The 21,959-nt window shown below is 42.5% G+C and overlaps 2 protein-coding genes across 2 annotated transcripts; both read right to left on the minus strand.

The window, feature by feature from the left end:
• Positions 1-806: 806 nt before the first annotated feature.
• Positions 807-2,019, minus strand: LOC100277504 (uncharacterized). Its single transcript, NM_001151040.2, has 2 exons — positions 1,413-2,019; positions 807-1,340 (listed from the first exon to the last, which is right to left on the minus strand). The coding sequence occupies exons 1-2, from the start codon at positions 1,916-1,918 to the stop codon at positions 1,178-1,180; spliced, it is 669 nt and encodes a 222-aa protein (NP_001144512.2). The 5' UTR covers positions 1,919-2,019; the 3' UTR covers positions 807-1,177.
• Positions 2,020-3,229: 1,210 nt separating this feature from the next.
• On the minus strand, positions 3,230-8,533 carry LOC542736 (mitochondrial chaperonin-60). Its single transcript, NM_001112246.2, has 17 exons — positions 8,406-8,533; positions 7,586-7,717; positions 7,169-7,328; positions 6,504-6,679; positions 6,340-6,435; positions 5,825-5,929; positions 5,636-5,722; positions 5,456-5,545; positions 5,311-5,391; positions 5,151-5,219; positions 4,885-4,962; positions 4,709-4,804; positions 4,479-4,578; positions 4,254-4,357; positions 4,069-4,174; positions 3,866-3,944; positions 3,230-3,662 (listed from the first exon to the last, which is right to left on the minus strand). The coding sequence occupies exons 1-17, from the start codon at positions 8,472-8,474 to the stop codon at positions 3,557-3,559; spliced, it is 1,734 nt and encodes a 577-aa protein (NP_001105716.2). The 5' UTR covers positions 8,475-8,533; the 3' UTR covers positions 3,230-3,556.
• Between the last annotated feature and the right edge of the window lie 13,426 nt (positions 8,534-21,959).

A 21,959-nucleotide genomic window follows, 5' to 3' on the forward strand; every position in this document is an offset into this window, starting at 1 on the left:
TGAGACACTTCAATGGGTTAACTAAGCAACAATGGCAAGAACTTTCAGCTAGACTTAATTTGAAAAAAAAACAAGAATTAGAAAGACAGTATTGTAATGAGATTATAGATCACTTGTTTTTCCATCGCTCTTTTGATAAGTTTGTATGCAGAATAATAGAACTCACAACCATTTTTAAGCCTCCTCAAAATATTGCCCATTGTTTTAGGGGCTGGCTACAGGGAGTTAAACCGGCGCTGAGAAGAATTACATCGGTGGGTGGAGCTACAATTTTATGGACGATTTGGCTTAGTCGGAATGATGTAATTTTCAATAATATTGTTATTTCTACTCCTATGCATGTTTTATACAGGGCCATTTTTGGATTCAATTCTAGAGCATCTTTCTGAAGGGGAGGGCCGACAATCTTTTAAAGGTTTTGTGTCTGAAGCTAGAGATCATTACCTTGGCGATTCTTGCCCAAAATGATTGGATGTTTTAGTAATAGATTAGAGCATTGGTGGATCTAGGTTTGTTTCGGTTGCTAAATAGTACTACCCCGTTCTCGAATATTGTCGCCAGCTAATTCATTTTTGAACTAAAACACGACAAATAAAAAAGAATGAAGGGAGTAAGAACATCTCAAAGAGACTAGTTAAATGGCTCGTCAAATCAAATTTTGGCTACTTAACGATAAAATAACTCTCCAAAAGACTAGTCATCTAACTCGTCAAGCTATCCGACTCTCTAAATTGACTATCTTACTAGCCAAACTTGGTTAACCACTCTGAATAGCCAAACTAGATATATAGTCTGTTAGAGTGTGATGCTATATATAGAGAGTGTAATCTTTATAGGAAGATAAATAGAAAGTTAAATAGAAGGACAAAAATAAAGAATCCCTTAGATATGCTCTAATAGATCGGATGAAATAACCTCCTCTTTATCGAAAAAGCCGAGGTGCACAATCGGTTGGTTAAAAAGAGGGGATCGAATCATGAACAAAGCCAGGGATTTGAGATTGTTCGTTCCTTTTTCTTTTTTCTTTTTTTACCCCGCCGCTCGGTTCGAGCCAGCTGGTAAAATCAAGCAAGCCGTGTAGGTGCATACGCGCCATGCATGCCTAATGTATGTATGTGTCTACACATACATGAAAACAAGTCTGATCGATCGATCGATCATGAAGGTACATGTACGTTCATGCTAGTAGCCAGAAGTTTTTGTGGGTCTTGGTGTTGAGCAGGTATCCGGCATTCTGGCCCTTCTTCTGGACGCTTACGCACAGGCACTTGCTATGCTCGATCAAGAACTCCGCCGTGCTGTCGTGCCCGCGGCTCGACGACCCGCTCGGGCTTCTTAACCTGATGATGACCAAATTAAACTGAGAGATCGATCTGGGGCCGATACGAGAACGCCTGCACGCACGCACTTACCCAAAGAAAGAGGACGCGCGGCGCAGGCCTATGACGAGGAGCTCGACGCCGCGTCGCTGGGACTCGGCGAGGATGGTCTGCGCCTTGGCTTCCCGGCCCTCGGTAGCGGGCTCGACGCGCTCCGCGTTCACCCGCGCGCGGGGGTACCGCGCCTTGCACGCGGCGCACATCTCCTCCATGAAGTCCGCCGGATCCGCGCCGGCGCCCGAGCCGCCGCCTCCACCTCCGCCTAGGAGCGCGGCGATCGGGGAACCGGTGCTCCCGCCAGACGAGGAGCGTGAGGGCCCGGATCTGCCCGCGGCCCCGTTGTGCGGGTACGGCATGTTGACGTGGAGGAGCAGGATGTCGTCGCCCTCGACAATGGCGTGGGAGAGCGCCCACTCCAGCGCCGCCGTCGACTCGCGGACGGGGTCGACGACAACCATCACGAGCCGGGGTGTGCCCGGCGCGGCCCCCGAGCCAGTGCCTGAGGCGCGGCCGCCTCGCCCGAGGTCGATCGGGGCCATGCTGCAGCCCCCGGCCGACGTCGCCGCATGCACGCACACGCAGCCTCGCCGGCCTGGCTTAACGAGAGGCAAGCTCTCTTCGGGGATGTTGCGTTGCGTATGCCAAGTTTGGGGAAGGGGGAGAACCTTTTCTGCTTTCGGTTGTCGGAGTGATTCACGAGGGGTCACGGAATAGCTAGTATATTTTAGGCGCGTGTCCGGATAAAAACATGAGAGGGTGCGAGTACATACGGATGCAGGGGTTGGGTTTAATTTTTAAGGGGTAGTTTTAGAACTCTATTTTTCTAAATAATTTTTATTTTTTAAGAAAAATAAACTTTTTTTAAAATAGAAATTAATTAGAAAAATAGGATTCATGCAGATATGGTTGTTAAAATTATAATGGCTATATCTTTCATTGGGTCTATAAATAAGGTCTCAATTGACCATTTGAGACAGGTGGAAGGTGAAAATATATTAAGAGTTTTGAGCCTTATCTTTAATAGCTCTAAACTTAAAACCATTTATTGATTAGCAATGATACTTTATGAAGTACTTAGATTAGTTATACCACCACTACATATAAGGATGAAAGTGGTAATCCGAACTGTTAGGACAAATTTAATATTTTAAAATAGATATGTATAAAATTTTATGTTGATTTTTTCTTATATTATCAATGAATAAAATATTAATAAAATGTTTTATGTATTATTTAGTCCCTACAACACAAATAGATGAAAAATTACCAAATTTGTTTCCGAATTTTTACCGAAGTTTATATCTATTATTTAAGAAAATATAGGATAAATTTAAGGTTTATCTTTTATGAATCTTTATAAGCTCAATGTTAAAAACAAGAATACAAATTTATATTATAGGTTCTATATCTTATTTATTCGCAGTCAAAGAAAAACGACTAAAAAACCGATTATCGAATAAATACCGTTTCCGACCGTTTTCATCCCGTCTACATGTTATAAGTTTATGCTATAAGTTTAGAGAGGTTTGAATATCTCAAATAACTTGTGATTGCACGTATCATTAGTTATACTCGGTAGCTTAAAATATTCGTACAGTAGCTTTTTTATGATGTCAGCCTACGGTCAATCCGACACAGTTCAACCAAAAAGATTATAAACCTGACGTGTCCGACTTACATATGAAAATTAAAATAACTTTTCCGAAGATAGACGCCTTCACAGTGGATTGAGAACACTGCTTGTGCCAAGGGAGACGCGAAATCCTTGTTAGAGCAAAACAGCCACCGCCAGCGCATTTACGCCTGACTACATCAGAAGCAAGCGCAGAAGCACAAGATCTGCCCGACACTGACAAAACAGAACGGCAATCCGATTTTACCCCAGCCAAAAAATGTAACGATCAGAATACAGTTGGTTCCACACAAAATGCCCGGAAGCCAATCTTGGTCTACAACTTCATATCTCAAAGAACTACTGTTCATATTTATTATTCTCACACTATTCCGTTTGGAACTATTGTGAGGTCCTACGTCCGCAGACTCAAAACTGTATCCGCCTGACAACCACCTCATCATCGAACAAAATACAGTAGAGATGAACTTGCACCGCTAAACAGTGAAGATGAACTTCACCGCTAAAAAAAAACCTGCATTGATGTGTATGTGGGTGTGATGCATTAGTAATCCATGCCACCCATGCCGCCACCCATTGCTGGAGCCGGTGCCTCTTCCTTGGGAATCTCTACAATTATGGATTCCGTGGTTGTCATCAGGGACGACACACTGCAAAATGAGAGGGAAAACTTGTTAACACCCGCCAAAATACCTAAGTCCTGACAGATTTAGCTCATGAAGAGCAGCTAAACAAACCGTTGCCAATTCAATAGCGATAGAAACTAGTTAATAGCCTCATCATTGTTGGCTGATTGTCTATCATGGAAACTAGTTAATAACTTCCTACTGTTCAAAATAAAAGATCAGTTTACCTAGCAGCATCCACCAAAGCAGTTCTGATAACCTTTAGCGGGTCAATGATACCGGTCTTCACCATGTCAACATATTCACCTGTACAATATCATTCATGACATATCAGCAAGCATATGTAGAAACACCCCCACCTTTAGCACCTGATCATGTTTAACTGTTTGAGATAAAAATGACTGGGCAGGCAAATGCTGAGACATCATACCTTTAGCAGCATCATAACCCAGGTCAGTATTTTCTTGCTCCAAAAGCTTTCCTACAACTACTGCTCCCTCCACCCCAGCATTGGAGGCAATTGTGTGTACAGGTGTCTGCATACAAAATATTGCATGTTAGGTTAGCAAACATGTACGAGTCCTGAAAAGACATCCAACTTTCTTGCCACCGGACCTTCAAAGCATTCTGAATGATTTGCACACCAATCTTCTGATCGAAGTTCGCTGTCTGCAATTTATCAAGCTCCTTCGATGCATAGAGAAGAGCAACACCACCACCTGCATATACAATTAAAGATGACTATCAGGCATACTGATGCAACAGGAGATCAGTAGGAATAACACAAAGGAAATCAGCATGAACATCCCGTGAACATCAAATATTCAAATGATACATTACCTGGTACAATACCCTCTTCAACAGCAGCTTTAGTAGCATTCAGTGCATCTGTCACTCTATCCTTCTTCTCACCAACTTCTGCTTCGCTAGCTCCCCCAATCTAGGAAAGGAGGCACAGGCACAAAATCAGCAAATGGAGGACAGACACAGGTAACAGTATTACAACAGAAAAAAAATGTTTGAAACATGGAATCTGCCATTAGTAAACATACAAAGGTCAGTAATCTCACCTTCAGAACAGCAACACCTCCAGAGAGTTTTGCCAACCGCTCCTGGAGCTTTTCCTTATCATAATCTGAAGTGCTATTCTCAATTGCTGATCTAATCTGCAACATCCACAAACTATCAGAACCAGAAAGTTACAAGCAATTTAGGTCAACACAATAAAAATAAATGTTGCATGAACCTGCTCTGCCCTCTCTTCAATGGACTTCTTGTCTCCGGCTCCATCAAGAATAACAGTGTCATCCTTAGAGACAGTCACCTGCATTGAAAAGGAATTCATTCAGCACATAAAATAGCACTATCAAAGCAAAAGTGCAAGCAGAATAGCATTTGGTACTAGCACAACACTGTAAGATCATGTGAGAATACCGTGACAGTCTGAAGATTGCAATCCAAACCAATAAACATGTCAGAAAATAGAATATCCTATTAAATCCTGGATTATACCTTTTTGCATGTACCCAGCATGTGAGGCTCAAAATTCTCAAGGTTCATTCCTAGTTCTTCAGTTATTACCTGAATCATGATAGATGCAGAGATAAGACATGACATATTGAATCATATACAGAAAAAAAAAATGCACAACAAAAACAACTATGAAGCTTACCTCTCCTCCAGTAAGGATTGCAAGGTCCTGTAAGTTTGCCTTCCTGTTTTCCCCAAAACCAGGAGCTTTGACAGCACAGACCTAAATGCCTTGCCAATTAGAACTACAGAAACGGAACCAAGCACAGAAACTTGACAGAACCTACCTTGATGCCTGCACGAAGCTTGTTAATAATCAAAGTGCCCAATGCTTCACTTTCCACATCTTCTGCAACAATCAGTAGAGGCTTTTGTTTCTGTTCCAGGCAAAGAATGAAAAAAAATGAACCAACAAAGGTCATGATGATACCAATACGGCTACTGCTAAATGAGGGCAAAGAGACTACCTTCAGAGCCATTTCTAAAACCTTAACCACAGCATGCATGTTCGTAACCTTCTTGTCATGAATTAAGATCAATGGGTCTTCCAATTCCTGTGATGCAAAAAGAATAACTAAGATATTCTTGTAGTGTACATAACCAAATGTCTCAGAAAAACATATATAGAATAACATGCTAAAATAAAGGACACTTACACATTTCTGGGTTTTTGAGTTGGTAATGAAGTACGGAGAGATGTAACCTCTGTCTAGTTTCATACCCTCCACAACTTCAAGCTCATTATAAAGGGTGTTACCGTCCTAAAGAACATTTAAATCAGTAAACTGAAACAGCACAATGCAGAAAAAGAGCAATTTGATGAAGCCGGGAAAGACAAGAATTAAGCATACAGCACCATAACAATTAACTGATCTTTCTAATAACATGTGCAGGGGCATGGCTCAACTTTTGAGAAATATTTCTAATAACTAATGTGGCAATGTGGCCAAACAAGAAAACATCAAAATGTGCATTTCTCAGCACTTTTAACAAACAGAACCATGTAGACAATTAGAATCACTGAAGCTGTGTGCATGAGCCAACTTGTCCTCAGTGTTGGACCGCAAGGTTTGGATACTAGTGCAAGTGGACAATCATAGAGTGGAAATAGAAGGGTCCGTAGAGGAATAGCCTAGAAAGGTGTCTCAGGCAAGCTTTGGATTTAACTTACCGCAATAGTGATGACACCCTCTTTGCCAACCTTCTCCATAGCCTTGGCAATAAGCTCACCAATTTCCCTTTCCCCATTTGCTGATATTGTACCCACCTTCACAGGATAGAGAAAGAATTTTAAAAAGATGAAGGGAACATAAAACTAGAGCCTTGCAGATATACCTGTGCAATTTCTTCTGAAGTGCTGATCATTCTGGCCATGCCTTTCAGATTGGTCACAACAGCGTCAACAGCCATTGAGATTCCGCGCCTTAAATCCATTGCATTCATTCCAGCCGCAACAGATTTGCACCCCTCAGTAAATATTGCTTTTGTCAAAACAGTGGCACATGTGGTACCTGAAATTTTTGGATGTCAGATCAGGTACAGTTGGAAGAAGACATCAGCAAGCTACATACAATTCAAATATAGAAAATTTAACTTATTACATGATTCAATATGTCTCTTCGAAGAAGAGAGTATTATTAGCATCAGAGCGAGAAACTGATAGCCTTATATAACCTTATTGTCAGGAAGCAACTAAAGACTGGTATTGACACCAATAGAGGAAATAACAGCATGCACACCACAGGAGCTAACAAAATTCACAAAATAGCAAAGAAAGCAATACTGAACATGTTGGAATCAGACTACAGTTCCCGAAGACTCAAACACTATCAAATGTGCAGCAACAATGAAACTGAAGAAACAGCAACCATCTACTCCAGGAACACCAGAATACTTCCACACAAGAAACATGTATGGAAGTTGAGAAGACTAGCTCTGTAACAATCTTTTACAGAAACCATTCTTTGTTCGCAATAACCAGCACACAAAGGATGTCATACCATCGCCAGCAGTGTCATTAGTTGCATTAGCAACCTGTTTCACAAGGCTTGCACCAACATTCTTTACTCTATCCTTAAATTCAATGCTCTTTGCTACAGTCACACCATCCTTTGTGACTTTCGGTGCACCAAAGCTTTGCTCAATAACCACATTGCGCCCCTGCAGAAAGCAGGCAATAAATTCAAGTACAAAACAAACTAAATGCAACAGTACTACAACAGAGTAAAGCACATCAAGCAATATTATAATCAGTGAGTGCCATAATGGGCATTTGTAGCTCCTAGAATATTGACATCAGGATTCAGGAAGGAAACTGACAAGTGTTCAGCATAACTAGAAGGTACTGCAAGAAAATCTGGTAGTCAATCATAGTGTTCAGGTAACTGTTTATTATCTGTGTAAGAATGTGGTTATACCTTAGGTCCCATTGTCACTTTGACAGCATCTGCCAACTCCTCAACACCCCTCAACATCAGAGCACGGGCCTCAACACCAAACTTGATGTCCTTCGCAGCATAGTTCCTGCTCCAGGCAAGCCTGCTTCCAACCTACAAAGCATCATCACACACAACAGCTGAGAATGGCCACATTCAATTTTAAGCCACGTGATCAGTTAGAGACTGCCGTACCCCCAAGGTTACACAACAATAATGTAACAAATTTCAGAAGACATCGATTCATGCTGGATCAGATCGAAGTTCTCCAGCTGTCTATCAATGTTTTCGAGGTCTAACGGCTAACTAGAGCACAGTAGTGACGAGATAAAGCACCGTAGATTGAGAAAAATGGATTTTTGGGACTAGTCCAAACAATGTGCTTCACACCTCCGCAAAAATAGGACTCAAAACATGTGATCTTTGGTTTCAATGTTATTTTGGACATTTATGCCCTTCTACGTCCTTCTACCTTTTGTGTGTGTTTTGGGTCCTACTTTTGCAAAGTAAATGTCTGAAATAGCAAATGTTCCTAATTTTGCAAAGTAAATGTGACGAATTGCAAAAGTACGAAGCTAGCTTAGTCGCTTAGATGTACAAATTAAGGTAGATCGCCACCAAAATAAACAGCACCATGCAGCAAACCACACTGAATCCTAAGCAATCTAAAATAGCAGAGTTCAAAAGATTCAACTAAGCCCCGCACGCAGAACTACCAGAACCCATCATTGCCAAATCTGAGAGCGAGGTCCTCATCAGACCCCGTCACAACTTGGACGCACATCAATGAGTCTGCTCTCACCTGGCGGGTGGCGAGGCTGTTCCCGGCTTGCCGCGCCTTGGAGGCGAGGCTAGCGGCCGCGCGGTACATGACTGCGGAAGGAGGCGCTGGGGGCGAGGTTGTGGTCGGAGAGAGCTTTGGGTGGTGTGGAGAAACGGAGACGGCGGAGAGTTGCTTCGCTTCTTTCTTGCGGAGGGGGGAAGGATGCGAAGCGCCGAGGAGGTGGTGGACGAGTGGATTTTAGAGACAGCGCTGGGGAGACGAACTGGAGGGTGCGCGGCGGCTCTAGAAGCATCCACTAGGGTTTAGGGTTTTAGTGGTTGTTGATCGGCTTGCAGCGGGGTGCGGTCGCGACAGCCAGCACAGTCGCTGCGGCTGCTCCGGTCGTCCAACTGGGCTTTGGTATTTCTGGGCTGCGGCCCGCCACTTCTAACCCGTCAATCTGAATGGGTTATCGTTCGTTTCAGTCGTTGTGGCTACCGCGTTCCCAGAACTACTACTGCAATCATTATGTCATTTGATCCTAAATCATATTTCTCATCGTAATCTTTTGTTTCAAACTTTAATATGTAAACAATATAGTTTACAATATAAAATAATATTTTATATAACTATATACATAATTTATTAGAGACAGCATCACTAGTAGAAGGGCAAATGACGCTACACTATCATTCTCTCGTCATTTGATCCTAAATCATTGGGACCCTCACACCCAGGAGGTCAAATAAAGAGGTGTGACGAAGTTGTTGAAAGGGAATTAAGCTTACATTTATCTCCTAATTGATTTTGGTGGTTGAATTGTCCAACACAAATAATTGGACTAACTAGTTTGTTGTAGTCTATAAGTTTTACAGGTGTCAAAAGTTCACAATAAGCCAATAAAAAGACCAAGAAAGGGTTCAAACAAAGATAGCAAAAGACAACCCAAAGGCACCCTGGTCTGACGCAGCGGACTGTCCGGTGTGCCACCGGACAGTGTCCGGTGCACCAGGGCACTCGACGCTGAACTCACTACCTTCGGGAAAAATGTGAGGCCGCTCCGCTATAATTCACCGGACTGTCCGATGAAGCACCGGACAGTGTCCGGTGTCACACCGGACTGTCCGGTGTGCCAGCGGAGCAACGGCTACTTCGCGCGCAACGGTCGACTGCAACGCATTTAATGCGCGCCTGCACACGCAGAGGATAGAACACGCGCAGAAGGCACACCGGACAGTCTACAGGACCTGTCCGATGCACCACCGGACAGCCCAGAGGCCCCACCAGTCAGAGCTCCAACGGTCAGAACTCAACGGCCTGCTGACGTGGCTGGCACATCGGACAGTGTCCGGTGGCGCACCGGACTGTCCGGTGCGCCATGCGACAGCAGCCTTCCAACGGCCACATTTTGGTGGTTGGGGCTATAAATACCCCAACCACCCAACATTCAATGGCATCCAAGTTTTCCACCTTCAACACATTACAAGAGCTATAGCATTCAATTATAGACACAACCCAATTCTAGACACAACCCAATTCTAGACACAACCAAATAGATCAAATCCTCTCCCAAGTCCGGAATTACTCCAAATCAAATAGTGACTAGAGAGAGTGACATTTGTGTTCATTTGAGCTCTTGCGCTTGGATTGCTTCTTTTCTTTCTCATTCTTCTTGTGATCAACTCAATTGTAACTGAGGCAAGAGACACCAATTGTGTGGTGGTCTTTGCGGGAACTTTGTGTTCCGTTTGATTGAGAAGAGAAGCTCACTCGGTCTAAGTGACCGTTTGAGAGAGGGAAAGGGTTGAAAGAGACCCGGTCTTTGTGACCACCTCAACGGGAAGTAGGTTTGCAAGAACCGAACGTCGGTAAAACAAATCATCGTGTCTCACTCTTTATTTGCCCGCGATTTGTTTTTCACCCTCTCTCTCGGACTCGTTTATATTTCTAACGCTAACACGGCTTGTAGTTGTGCTTAAGTTTATAATTTCAGATTCGCCCTATTCACCCCCCCCCCTCTAGGCGACTTTCAATTGGTATCAGAGCACGGTGCTTCATTAGATCCTAACCGCTCGAAGTAATGTCTGGAGCATCCGCCAAGAGGGATCTCGGGACCGGCGACAAGTCCGCAAGCTCGGGAAGAACACACTCAAGGGAGTCCGCCCACAAGCACAAGGAGGAATCCTCTTCCTCCATCAAGTCCCATCGGATGGGTGACAAGAAGAAGAAGATGAAGAAAGTGGTCTACTACGAGACCAACTCTTCATCACCCTCCACCTCCGGCTCGGAATCGACCTCCACTACTTCAAAGCACCATGAGCGCAAGAAGTATAGTAAGATGCCCCTTCGCTATCCTCGCATTTCTATACGCACTCCATTACTTTCCGTTCCATTAGGCAAACCACCTATGTTTGAAGGTGAAGATTATTCTATGTGGAGTGATAAAATGAGGCATCACCTAACCTAACTCCACAAGAGCATATGGGATATTGTTGAGTATGGAGTGCAGGTACCAAAGAAGGGAGATAAGGATTACGACTCGGAGGAGGTCGAACAAATCCATCACTTCAACTCCCAAGCCACAACTATACTCCTCGCCTCTCTAAGTCGAGAGGAGTATAATAAGGTGCAAGGGTTGAAGAGCGCAACGGAGATTTGGGGCGTGCTAAAGACCGCGCACGAAGGAGATGAGGTGACCAAAATCACCAAGCGGGAGACGATCGAGGGGGAGCTCGGTCGCTTCCGGCTTCGCCAAGGGGAGGAGCCACAAGAAATGTACAACCGGCTCAAGACCTTGGTAAACCAAATGCGCAACCTCGGGAGCAAAAATGGGATGACCATGAAATGGTTAAGGTTATTCTTAGATCACTCGTTTTTCTTAACCCTATACAAGTTCAATTAATTCGTGGTAATCCTAGATATACACTAATGTCTCCCGAGGAAGTAATAGGAAACTTTGTGAGCTTTGAGTTGATGATCAAAGGCTCAAAGAAAATTATCGAACACGACGGCCCCTCCACGCCCGAAGCACAACCGGTCGCATTCAAGGCGACGGAAGAGAAGAAGGAGGAATCTACATCAAGTAGACTACCCATCGACGCCTCCAAGCTCGACAACGAGGAAATGGCGCTCATCATCAAAAGCTTTCGTCAAATCCTCAAGCAAAGGAGGGGGAAGGATTACAAGCCCCGCTCCAAAAATGTTTGCTACAAGTGTGGTAAGCCCGGTCATTTTATTGCAAAATGTCCACTATCTAGTGACAGTGATAGGGGCGACGACAAGAAGGGAAAGAGGAGAGAAAAGAAGAGGTACCACAAGAAAAGGGGCGGCGATGCCCATGTGTGCCGCGAGTGGGACTCCGACGAGAGCTCCTCCGACTCCTCCTCCGACGAGAACGCCGCCAACATCGCCGTCACCAAAGTACTTCTCTTCCCCAACGTCGGCCACAAGTGTCTCATGGCAAAGAACGACAAAAGGAAGAAGGTAAAATCAAGATCCTCCACTAAATATGCTTCCTCTAGTGAAGATAATTCTAGTGAAAATGAGGAGGATAACTTGCGCACCCTTTTTGCCAACCTAAACATGCAACAAAAAGAAAAATTAAATGAATTAATTAGTGCTATTCATGAGAAGGATGAACTCTTGGACACCCAAGAGGACTTCCTAATTAAGGAAAATAAGAAGCATGTTAAGGTTAAAAATGCTTACGCTCTATAAGTAGAAAAATGTGAAAAACTATCTAGTGAGCTAAGCACTTGTCATGATACTATTGTCAACCTTAGAAATGAAAATGCTAAACTAATTGCTAAGGTTGATTCAAATGTTTGTAATGATTCAATTCCTAATCTTGGTGATGATAATTCTAGTTTGCTTGCTAAGATTGAAGAATTGAATAATTCTCTTGCTAGCCTTAGAAATGAAAATGAAAATTTGATTGCTAAGGCTAAAGACTTAGATGTTTGCAATGCTTCCATCTCCAGTCTTAGAAGCGAAAATGACATTTTACATGCTAAGATTGTTGAACTAAAATCTTGCAAACCCTCTACATCTACCGTTGAGCATGTTTCCATTTGTACTAGATGTAGAGACATTAATGTTGATGCTATTCATGATCACCTAGCTTTAATTAAGAAACAAAATGATCGCATAGCTCAACTTAATGCCAAAATAAATGAGCATGACTTAGAAAATGAAAAATTTAAATTTGTTAGAAGTATGCTCTATAGTGGGAGACGCCCTAGCATCAAAGACGACATTTGCTTCCAAAAGGGAGACAATGTCAAACTTAATGCCCCTCCTAAAAGATTGTCTAACTTTGTTAAGGGCAAGGCTCCCATGCCTCAGGATAACGAGGGTTACATTTTGTACCCTGCCGGTTATCCCGAGAGCAAAATTAGGAGAATTCATTCTAGGAAGTCTCACTCTGGCCCTAATCATGCTTTTATGTATAAGGGTGAGACATCTAGTTCTAGGCAATCAACCCGTGCAAAATTGCCTAAAAAGATAACTCCTATTGCATCAAATGATTCTAACATTTCATTTAAAACTTTTGATGCATCTTATGTTTTAACTAACAAATCCGGCAAAGTAGTTGCCAAGTATGTTGGGGGCAAGCACAAGGGGTCAAAGACTTGTGTTTGGGTACCCAAAGTTCTTGTATCTAATGTCAAAGGACCCAAAACCGTTTGGGTACCTAAAATCAAGAACTAAATTTGTTTTGTAGGTTTATGCATCCGGGGGCTCAAGTTGGATCATCGACAGCGGGTGCACAAACCATATGACAGGGGAGAAAAAGATGTTCTCCTCCTACGAGAAAAACCAAGATCCCCAACGAGCTATCACATTCGGGGATGGAAATCAAGGTTTGGTCAAAGGATTGGGTAAAATTGCTATATCTCCTGACCACTCCATTTCCAATGTTTTTCTTGTAGATTCTTTAGATTATAACTTGCTTTCAGTTTCGCAATTATGTAAAATGGGCTACAACTGTCTTTTTACAGATATAGGTGTTACTGTCTTTAGAAGAAGTGACGATTCAATAGCATTTAAGGGAGTGTTAGAGGGTCAGCTATACTTAGTAGATTTTGATAGAGCTGAACTCGACACTTGCTTAATTGCTAAGACTAACATGGGCTGGCTCTGGCATCGCCGACTAGCACATGTTGGGATGAAGAATCTTCACAAGCTTCTAAATGGAGAACACATTTTGGGACTAACAAATGTTCATTTTGAGAAAGACAGGGTTTGTAGCGCATGTCAGGCAGGGAAGCAAGTTGGTGGTCATCATCCACACAAAAACATCATGACGACTGACAGGCCACTCGAGCTCCTACACATGGACCTATTCGGCCCGATAGCTTACATAAGCATCGGCGGGAGTAAGTACTGTCTAGTTATTGTGGATGATTATTCTCGCTTCACTTGGGTGTTCTTTTTGCAGGAAAAATCTCATACCCAAGAGACCTTAAAGGGATTCTTGAGACGAGCTCAAAATGAGTTCGGATTAAGGATCAAGAAGATAAGAAGCGACAACGGGACAGAGTTCAAGAACTCTCAAATTGAAGGTTTCCTTGAGGAGGAGGGCATCAAGCATGAGTTCTCTTCTCCCTACACGCCACAACAAAACGGTGTAGTGGAGAGGAAGAATCAAACTCTATTAGATATGGCAAGAACCATGCTTGATGAATACAAGACTTTGGATCGGTTTTGGGCCGAGGCGGTCAACACCGCTTGCTACGCCATCAACCGGTTATATCTACACCGAATCCTCAAGAAGACATCATACGAACTCCTAACCGGTAAAAAGCCCAATGTTTCATATTTTAGAGTCTTTGGTAGCAAATGATTTATTCTTGTTAAAAGAGGTAGAAAATCCAAATTTGCTCCTAAGGCTATAGAAGTCTTTTTACTAGGATATGATTCAAACACAAGGGCATATAGAGTTTTTAACAAGTCCTCTAGACTAGTTGAAGTTTCTTGTGACATTGTGTTTGATGAGACTAACGGCTCTCAAGTAGAGCAAGTTGATCTTGATGAGATAGGTGATGAAGAGGCTCCGTGCGTCGCACTAAGGAACATGTCCATTGGGGATGTGTGTCCTAAGGAATCCGAAGAGCCACCACATGCACAAGATCAACCATCTTCCTCAATGCAAGCATCTCCACCAACTCAAGATGAGGATGAGGCTCAAAATGATGAAGGAGAAGATCAAGAAGTTGAGCCACCTCAAGAGGAGAGCAATGATCAAGGGGGAGATGCCCATGATCAAGATGAGGAAGATGAACAAGTTCCAAAACCGCCACACCCAAGAGTCCACCAAGCAATCCAACGAGATCACCCCGTGAACACCATCCTCGGCGATATTCAAAAGGGGTAACTACTCGATCTCGTGTTGCTCATTTTTGTGAACATTACTCTTTTGTTTCCTCTATTGAGCCACACAGGGTAGAGGAAGCACTACAAGATTCGGATTGGGTGATGGCGATGCAAGAGGAGCTCAACAACTTCACTAGGAACGAGGTATGGCATTTAGTTCCACGTCCTAATCAAAATGTTGTAGGAACCAAATGGGTCTTCCACAACAAGCAAGATGAACATGGTGTGGTGGCAAGGAACAAAGCCCGACTTGTGGCCAAGGGATATTCACAAGTCGAAGGTTTGGATTTCGGTGAAACCTATGCACCCGTAGCTAGGCTAGAATTAATTCGCATTTTACTTGCCTATGCTACTTACCATGGCTTCAAGCTTTATCAAATGGGCGTGAAAAGTGCCTTCCTCAATGGACCAATCAAGGAAGAGGTCTATGTTGAGCAACCTCCCGGCTTTGAAGATAGTGAGTACCCTAACTATGTATATAAACTCTCTAAGGCGCTTTACGGGCTCAAGCAAGCTCCAAGAGCATGGTATGAATGCCTAAGAGATTTTCTTATCACTAATGGCTTCAAAGTCGGAAAGGTCGATCCTACTCTATTTACTAAAACTCTTGCAAATGATTTGTTTGTATGCCAAATTTATGTTGATGATATTATATTTGGGTCTACTAACGAATCTACATGTGAAGAATTTAGTAGGATCATGACATAGAAATTCGAGATGTCTATGATGGGGGAGTTGAAGTATTTCTTGGGATTTCAAGTAAAGCAACTCAAAGAGGGCACCTTCATTAGCCAAACGAAGTATATTCAAGACATTCTAAACAAGTTTGGAATGAAGGATGCCAAGCCCATCAAGACACCCATGGAACCAATGGGCATCTCGACCTCGACACGGGAGGTAAATCTGTCGATCAAAAGGTATACCGGTCGATGATAGGTTCTTTACTCTACTTATGTGCATCTCGACCGAATATTATGCTTTCCGTATGCATGTGTGCAAGATTCCAAGCCGACCCTAAGGAAGCTCACCTTACGACCGTAAAACGAATCTTGAGATATTTAGTTTATACTCCTAAGTTTGGGTTTTGGTACCCTCGGGGATCCACATTTGATTGATTGGTTATTCGGATGTCGATTGGGCGGGGTGTAAAATTAATAGAAAGAGCACATCAGGGACTTGCTAGTTCTTGGAAAGATCTCTAGTGTCTCGGGCTTCAAAGAAACAAAATTCCGTAGCTCTTTCTACCTCTGAAGCCGAGTATATTGCCGCAGGCCATTGTTGCGCGCAATTGCTTTGGATGAGGCAAACCCTTAGGGACTATGGTTACAAATTAACCAAAGTTCCTCTTCTATGTGATAATGAGAGTGCTATCTGCATGACGGATAATCCCGTTGAGCATAGCCGCACTAAACACATAGCCATTCGGTATCATTTCTTAAGGGATCACCAACAAAAGGGGGATATCGAGATTGCATATATTAACACCAAAGAACAATTAGCCGATATCTTTACCAAGCCACTAGATGAACAAACTTTTAACAAACTTAGGCATGAGCTAAATATTCTTGATTCTCGGAATTTCTTTTGATATTTTGCACACATAGCTCATTAATATACCTTTGATCATGTATCTTTTATATGCTATGACTAATGTGTTTTCAAGTGTATCTCAAACCAAGTCATAGGTTGAAAGGGAATTGGAGTCTTCGGCGAAGACAAAGGCTTCCACTCCACTCCATCAAATTACAATCCTTCGTCGTCGCTCCGAGCCTCTCTCCAACTTTGGTATTATCTTCACTCATATTGTGTTCGCCAAAGGGGGAGAAATTAGTTACACGAACTTATATTTCACTTAAGTATCCGTTTTTGGCGATTCATGCCAAAGGGGGAGAAAGTATTAGCCCAAAGCAAAAGGATCGCACCACCGCCCATTTCAAAAATTTTAAAGAAAAGGTTTTTCAATGATGATTTTTCAAATTGGTATCTTAAAACCCTCTTGAACACTAAGAGGAGGATTTCATTAAGGGGGAATTTTGTTTTAGTCAAAGGAAAAGCATTTGAAACAGGGAGAGAAAATTTCACGGAAAATCTTATTCATTTACCTTTGACTATTTGCAAAAGGACTTTGAAAAGAATTTACAAAAGAATTTGCAAAAACAAAACATGTGGTGCAAGCGTGGTCCAAAATGTTGAAAAATATAAAGAAACAATCCATGCATATCTTATGAAAATATTTATTGGTTCAATTCTAAGTAATCTTTGCACTTACATTATGCAAACTAGTTCAATTACGCACTTCTATACTTGCTTTGGTTTGTGTTGACATCAATCACCAAAAGGGGGGAGATTGAAAGGGAATTAGGCTTACACCTATCTCCTAATTGATTTTGGTGGTTGAATTGCCCAACACAAATAATTGGACTAACTAGTTTGCTCTAGTCTATAAATTTTACAGGTGCTAAAGGTTCACAATAAGCCAATAAAAAGACCAAGAAAGGGTTCAAACAAAGAGAGCAAAAGACAACCCAAATGCACCCTGGTCTGGCGCACCGGACTGTCTGGTGTGCCACCGGACAGTGTCCGGTGCACCAGGGCACTCGACGCTGAACTCACTACCTTCGGGAAAATGGGAGGCCGCTCCGCTATAATTCACCGGACTGTGTCCGGTGTCACACCGGACTGTCTGGTGTGCCAGCGGAGCAACAGCTACTTCGCGCGCAACGGTCGACTGCAACACATTTAATGCGCGTCTGCGCGCGCAGAGGACAGAGCACGCACAGAAGGCGCACCGGACAGTCTACAGGACCTGTCCGGTGCACCACCGGACAGCCTAGAGGCCCCACCAGTCAGAGCTCCAACGGTCAGAACCCAACGACCTGCTAACGTGGCTGGCGCACCGGACTGTCCGGTGCGCCATGCGACAGCAGCCTTCCAACGGCCACATTTTGGTGGTTGGGGCTATAAATACCCTAACCACCCCACATTCAATGGCATCCAAGTTTTCCACCTTCAACACATTACAAGAGCTATAGCATTCAATTCTAGACAGAACCAAATAGATCAAATCCTCTCCCAAGTCTGGAATTACTCCAAATCAAATAGTGACTAGAGAGAGTGACATTTGTGTTCATTTGAGCTCTTGCGCTTGGATTGCTTCTTTTCTTTCTCATTCTTCTTGTGATCAACTCAATTGTAACGGAGGCAAGAGACACCAATTGTGTGGTGGTCCTTGCATGAACTTTGTGTTCTGTTTGATTGAGAAGAGAAGCTCACTCGGTCTAAGTGACCGTTTGAGAGAGGGAAAGGGTTGAAAGAGATCCGGTCTTTGTGACCACCTCAACAGGGAGTAGGTTTGCAAGAACCGAACCTCGGTAAAACAAATCATCGTGTCTCACTCTTTATTTGCCTGTGATTTATTTTTCACCCTCTCTCTCGGACTCGTTTATATTTCTAACGCTAACCCGGCTTGTAGTTGTGCTTAAGTTTATAAATTTCAGATTCGCCCTATTCACCCCCCTCTAGGCGACTTTCAGTTGTGCCCTACGTTTTTTAGTTACAACTGAAAGCATAAGCAGTTTTTTCCATATTTATTGGATTGGCATGTGTCAAAACTACGCTGCTGTTAAAGGCTTGCTGCAGCTTGAAGCATTCATATTGGTTATTAATAGTCGCTTAGAGGGAGTGAATATACGACACCTAAAATTTAAGCAATAAAAATAAAAACTTTGATTCCAATTAGTTGTTAGAGCAAGAGGAAATAGAATGGGAGTGGGAAAGTTCTTTTTGCGAAGTGTTGATCAAGTGATTACGAAATAAACTTTGATAACAACACTTAATATTTCAATCAAGATCAATGCAAGAGAACGTAGAGAGGGAGAGGAAAGAACAAATCGCAAGCAAAATCAAACACACACACAAAGACGACAATTTGATTTACCAGATTTCGGTTCCAAGCGAACCTACTTCTCCGTTGAGGTGTCCCGAAGGACGAGGACCCTCTCCAACGATTCCAAAGATTAAGCTTGAGTTCTCTAGATCTTGAGATGATAGATTGTAGTCTCGATAAGGCACTCTATAGACCCGGAGCCTCTTACTAGCCTTTACAAAGATGAGAGATCGCAACTCAATACACAGGAGCACAAGATTGCAGCAACACACACTTCTTTAATGCACTCACACAAGGCACTATCAAGAATCGTTTTAGAATGGCTATCACTTGCTCAATTCTCACTAATGAGCACTTGGGAGGCTTTTGATCTCTAAGAGGTGTTGCTCTAGCTTGCAGGAGTTGAATCACAACTCTTATATACAGAATGGGTCGGTTTAGGGGGTATATATAACCCTAACCACCCAAATAGCAATTGGGTCGAATCCCAAAAATATGCACCTTTCTCGGGTGCATCGGACCTCCTATAATACAGGTAGGGCTGGACAAAAAACTCGTAGCTCATTAACTCGCTCGACTCGATAGTGGCTCGACTCGACTCGTTTATAATTTGTAACGAGTTGAGCTTGTATTTCAACTCGTTACGATAATGAGCCAGCTCGAGCGGGCTCGCGAGTTGACTTGCGAGCCAAACGAGTTGGAGTAATTAGTCAAATCACAATAATCTCTGATCTAAAATAGTTAATCTTGTTCTTTGTTGAGTCTGGAATCTTAAGTTGCAAACTATATTCTTTTTTTCTAAATCCATCTCCTTCTTTTCTGTTGCTACATGTTTTTATATCCGTTTGTAGACACTAGACATGGTATTATCGAGCTGGCTCGCAAGCTAAACAAGCCAACTCGAGTTGGCAAATGAGTCGAGCCGAGTTGGATCTTTAGCTCATTAACATAACGAGTCGAGCAGAGCCAGCTCGTTATCTTAACGAGCCAGCTCGAGTCGAGCCGAGTTGAGCCAGCTCGATATCCACCCCTAAATACAGGTGCGGTGCACCACCGAACCTCTGTCGGTCTACGAAATCAGCGGAAAACCTGCCTTGTCAGGTGGCATCGGACTAGTCTAGTGCACCACCATACTCTGAAACGTATGCTGCCACGTCAACTAGCCGTTAGAGTAGCCGTTGGAGCAGGAACTAACCGTTGAGTTCGACAAGTCCGGTGCGCAATGTGCTTCAGTTCTTCAACAACAATCGCTCTACGTAAGTGGTCCAGTGAACCACCGGACTGGTCCAGTGCACCAAGCCACACAAGCCCTGGAAAAGTCCTCTCTGTGTAAGTGCTTCGGTGCACCAAGCCATTAAAGCCTAAAGTATGTGTTCACTGTGTAATTGGTCTAGTGCACCGCAGACCTGATAGAGTTAAGTCCAAATTGGGCTTTTCTTCTTTGATTCGACTTGGTCGTCTTTAAGAGCATCCCTATGACTTAGACAAACATGTCTAGAGTCTGTCCAACTAGTCTAAGTTATTGTTCTTCAACTTTTTTATCCACCCAACTTAGAATCCAATTTTGGCTCAAACTTGACTCCAAATGCACCTTTTTCAAAATTTGAACTTTTAATCCTTCTAAGGTGTTCAAATATGTTTCTAAGGGCATTTAGAACTTATCCAAACTTATCATAGTTAACCTCATCCAAAATATGCCCTTTCTAGCATTGGTTTGAGCTATTTGTTGCATTAGATACTTCAATTTGACTCTTATAAACCTACAACCACATACTTAGCAAACTAGTTACATCAATTTCATAAGAGACTCTCCTCTTAATTGTCAAGAGAGTTTTTATCAGTTGGTAACTTTAAACACATATTTTTAAAAAACTTAAAAACTTAAGTGGTGGTGCGATCCATTTGCTTTGGCCTATAATTTCTCCCCCTTTAACATCAAATGCCAAAAATTGTGACATTCAAGTGGCCTTTTACATTACTCCTCATAAGATATGACAACTAAAACACAAATAGGAGCAATAAAACACAAATCGGAGTAAAGGGTCTTTGATATCGACGGATATGTAGTGGAAGCGTTCTTCTTTGCCTGATTACTCCATTTCCTTTTCAATTTGAGACTATGCGCATGATAGACTTGAACACACGTTACTCTCAAAAGTTCAACTTGCAGACCATCCTCTCCCTAAATATGTGCATACAAGCGATGAATACTTGTCTAGCCAGTGCACTTGGACTTGTGAGGTCCGGGGATGATTTTCTATAATTTTAACCTTGGTACAAACAAAGATATGAACAAATGAAATTTTACAAATTGAACGAGCTATCTTTAATCAAAGGTATAACAAATAAGCAATGTGTGCAATATTTCAATCCATGCTGCGAGAATCAAGAATATTTTGTTCACTCCTAAGCTCATAAAATCTTTTCTCATCCAATGCTTAGTGAAGATATCACCTAATTGTTTATGAGTGCTATCATGGTTTATTACGATATCTCCCTTTTGTGAGTGATCTCTCAGAAAGTGATACCTGATGTCTATGTGTTTAGTGTGGTCATGATCAATAGGGTTATCAACCATTTGGATTGCACTCTCATTGTCACATAGGAGGGGACTTTGCTCAAATTATAGCTAAGTTCCTTGAGGGTTTGCCTCATCTAGAGTAATTGTGCACAACAATGTCCTGCAACAATATACTTAGTATTACCAGTGGATAGGGCAACAGTCCTAAGATAACATTCTTTAGGATCAGCTTGGAACCTTGCACACATGCCTTTTGATTAACCGATTTGCCTCCTACGTCAAGGTCGAGATGCACATAAATAGAGTAATGAACCAACCATATACCTGTATGCCTTTGATTAACTGATTTGCCTCCTGTGTCAATGTTGAGATGTCCATTGGTTCCCATAGGCGTCTTGATGGTTTTAACATCCTTCATTTCAAACTTTTTTAGTATGTCTTGAGTGTACTGTGTTTGGTTGATGAAGGTGTCGTCCTTGAGTTGCTTGATTTGAAATCCTAGAAAGAACTTCAACTCCTCCCATCATCGATATCTCAAACTTCTTAATCATAATCCCACTAAACTCTTCACAAGACTATCAGTTAGTAGAACCAAAGATAATGTCATCAACATAATTGTGGCATACAGATAAATCATCATCAATCGTCTTAGTGAAAAGAGTAGGATCGACTTTCCCAACCTTACATAAATTTGCAATTAAAAAGTCTCTAAGGCATTCATATCATGCTCTAAGTACTTGCTTAAGCCCATAGAGGGCTTTATTGAGCTTAAAGACATGGTAGAGTACTTATTGTCCTCGAAGTCGGGAGG

This window comes from Zea mays, chromosome 5 (assembly GCF_902167145.1).
Source record: "Zea mays cultivar B73 chromosome 5, Zm-B73-REFERENCE-NAM-5.0, whole genome shotgun sequence".
Taxonomy (NCBI): domain Eukaryota; kingdom Viridiplantae; phylum Streptophyta; class Magnoliopsida; order Poales; family Poaceae; genus Zea; species Zea mays.

What these genes read in the sequence shown, in the direction of transcription:
- LOC100277504 (NM_001151040.2), bottom strand. Translation starts at nt 1,918, where the DNA reads ATGGCCCCGATCGACCTCGGGCGAGGCGGCCGCGCCTCAGGCACTGGC. An exon ending in CGCGCGTCCTCTTTCTTTGG is followed by an intron (nt 1,341 to 1,412) that starts GTAAGTGCGTGC and finishes GGTCATCATCAG; the next exon opens with GTTAAGAAGCCCGAGCGGGT.
- LOC542736 (NM_001112246.2), bottom strand. Translation starts at nt 8,474, where the DNA reads ATGTACCGCGCGGCCGCTAGCCTCGCCTCCAAGGCGCGGCAAGCCGGG. An exon ending in TTTTAGAAATGGCTCTGAAG is followed by an intron (nt 5,546 to 5,635) that starts GTAGTCTCTTTG and finishes TGCCTGGAACAG; the next exon opens with AAACAAAAGCCTCTACTGAT. An exon ending in GGGTTATGATGCTGCTAAAG is followed by an intron (nt 3,945 to 4,068) that starts GTATGATGTCTC and finishes GATATTGTACAG; the next exon opens with GTGAATATGTTGACATGGTG.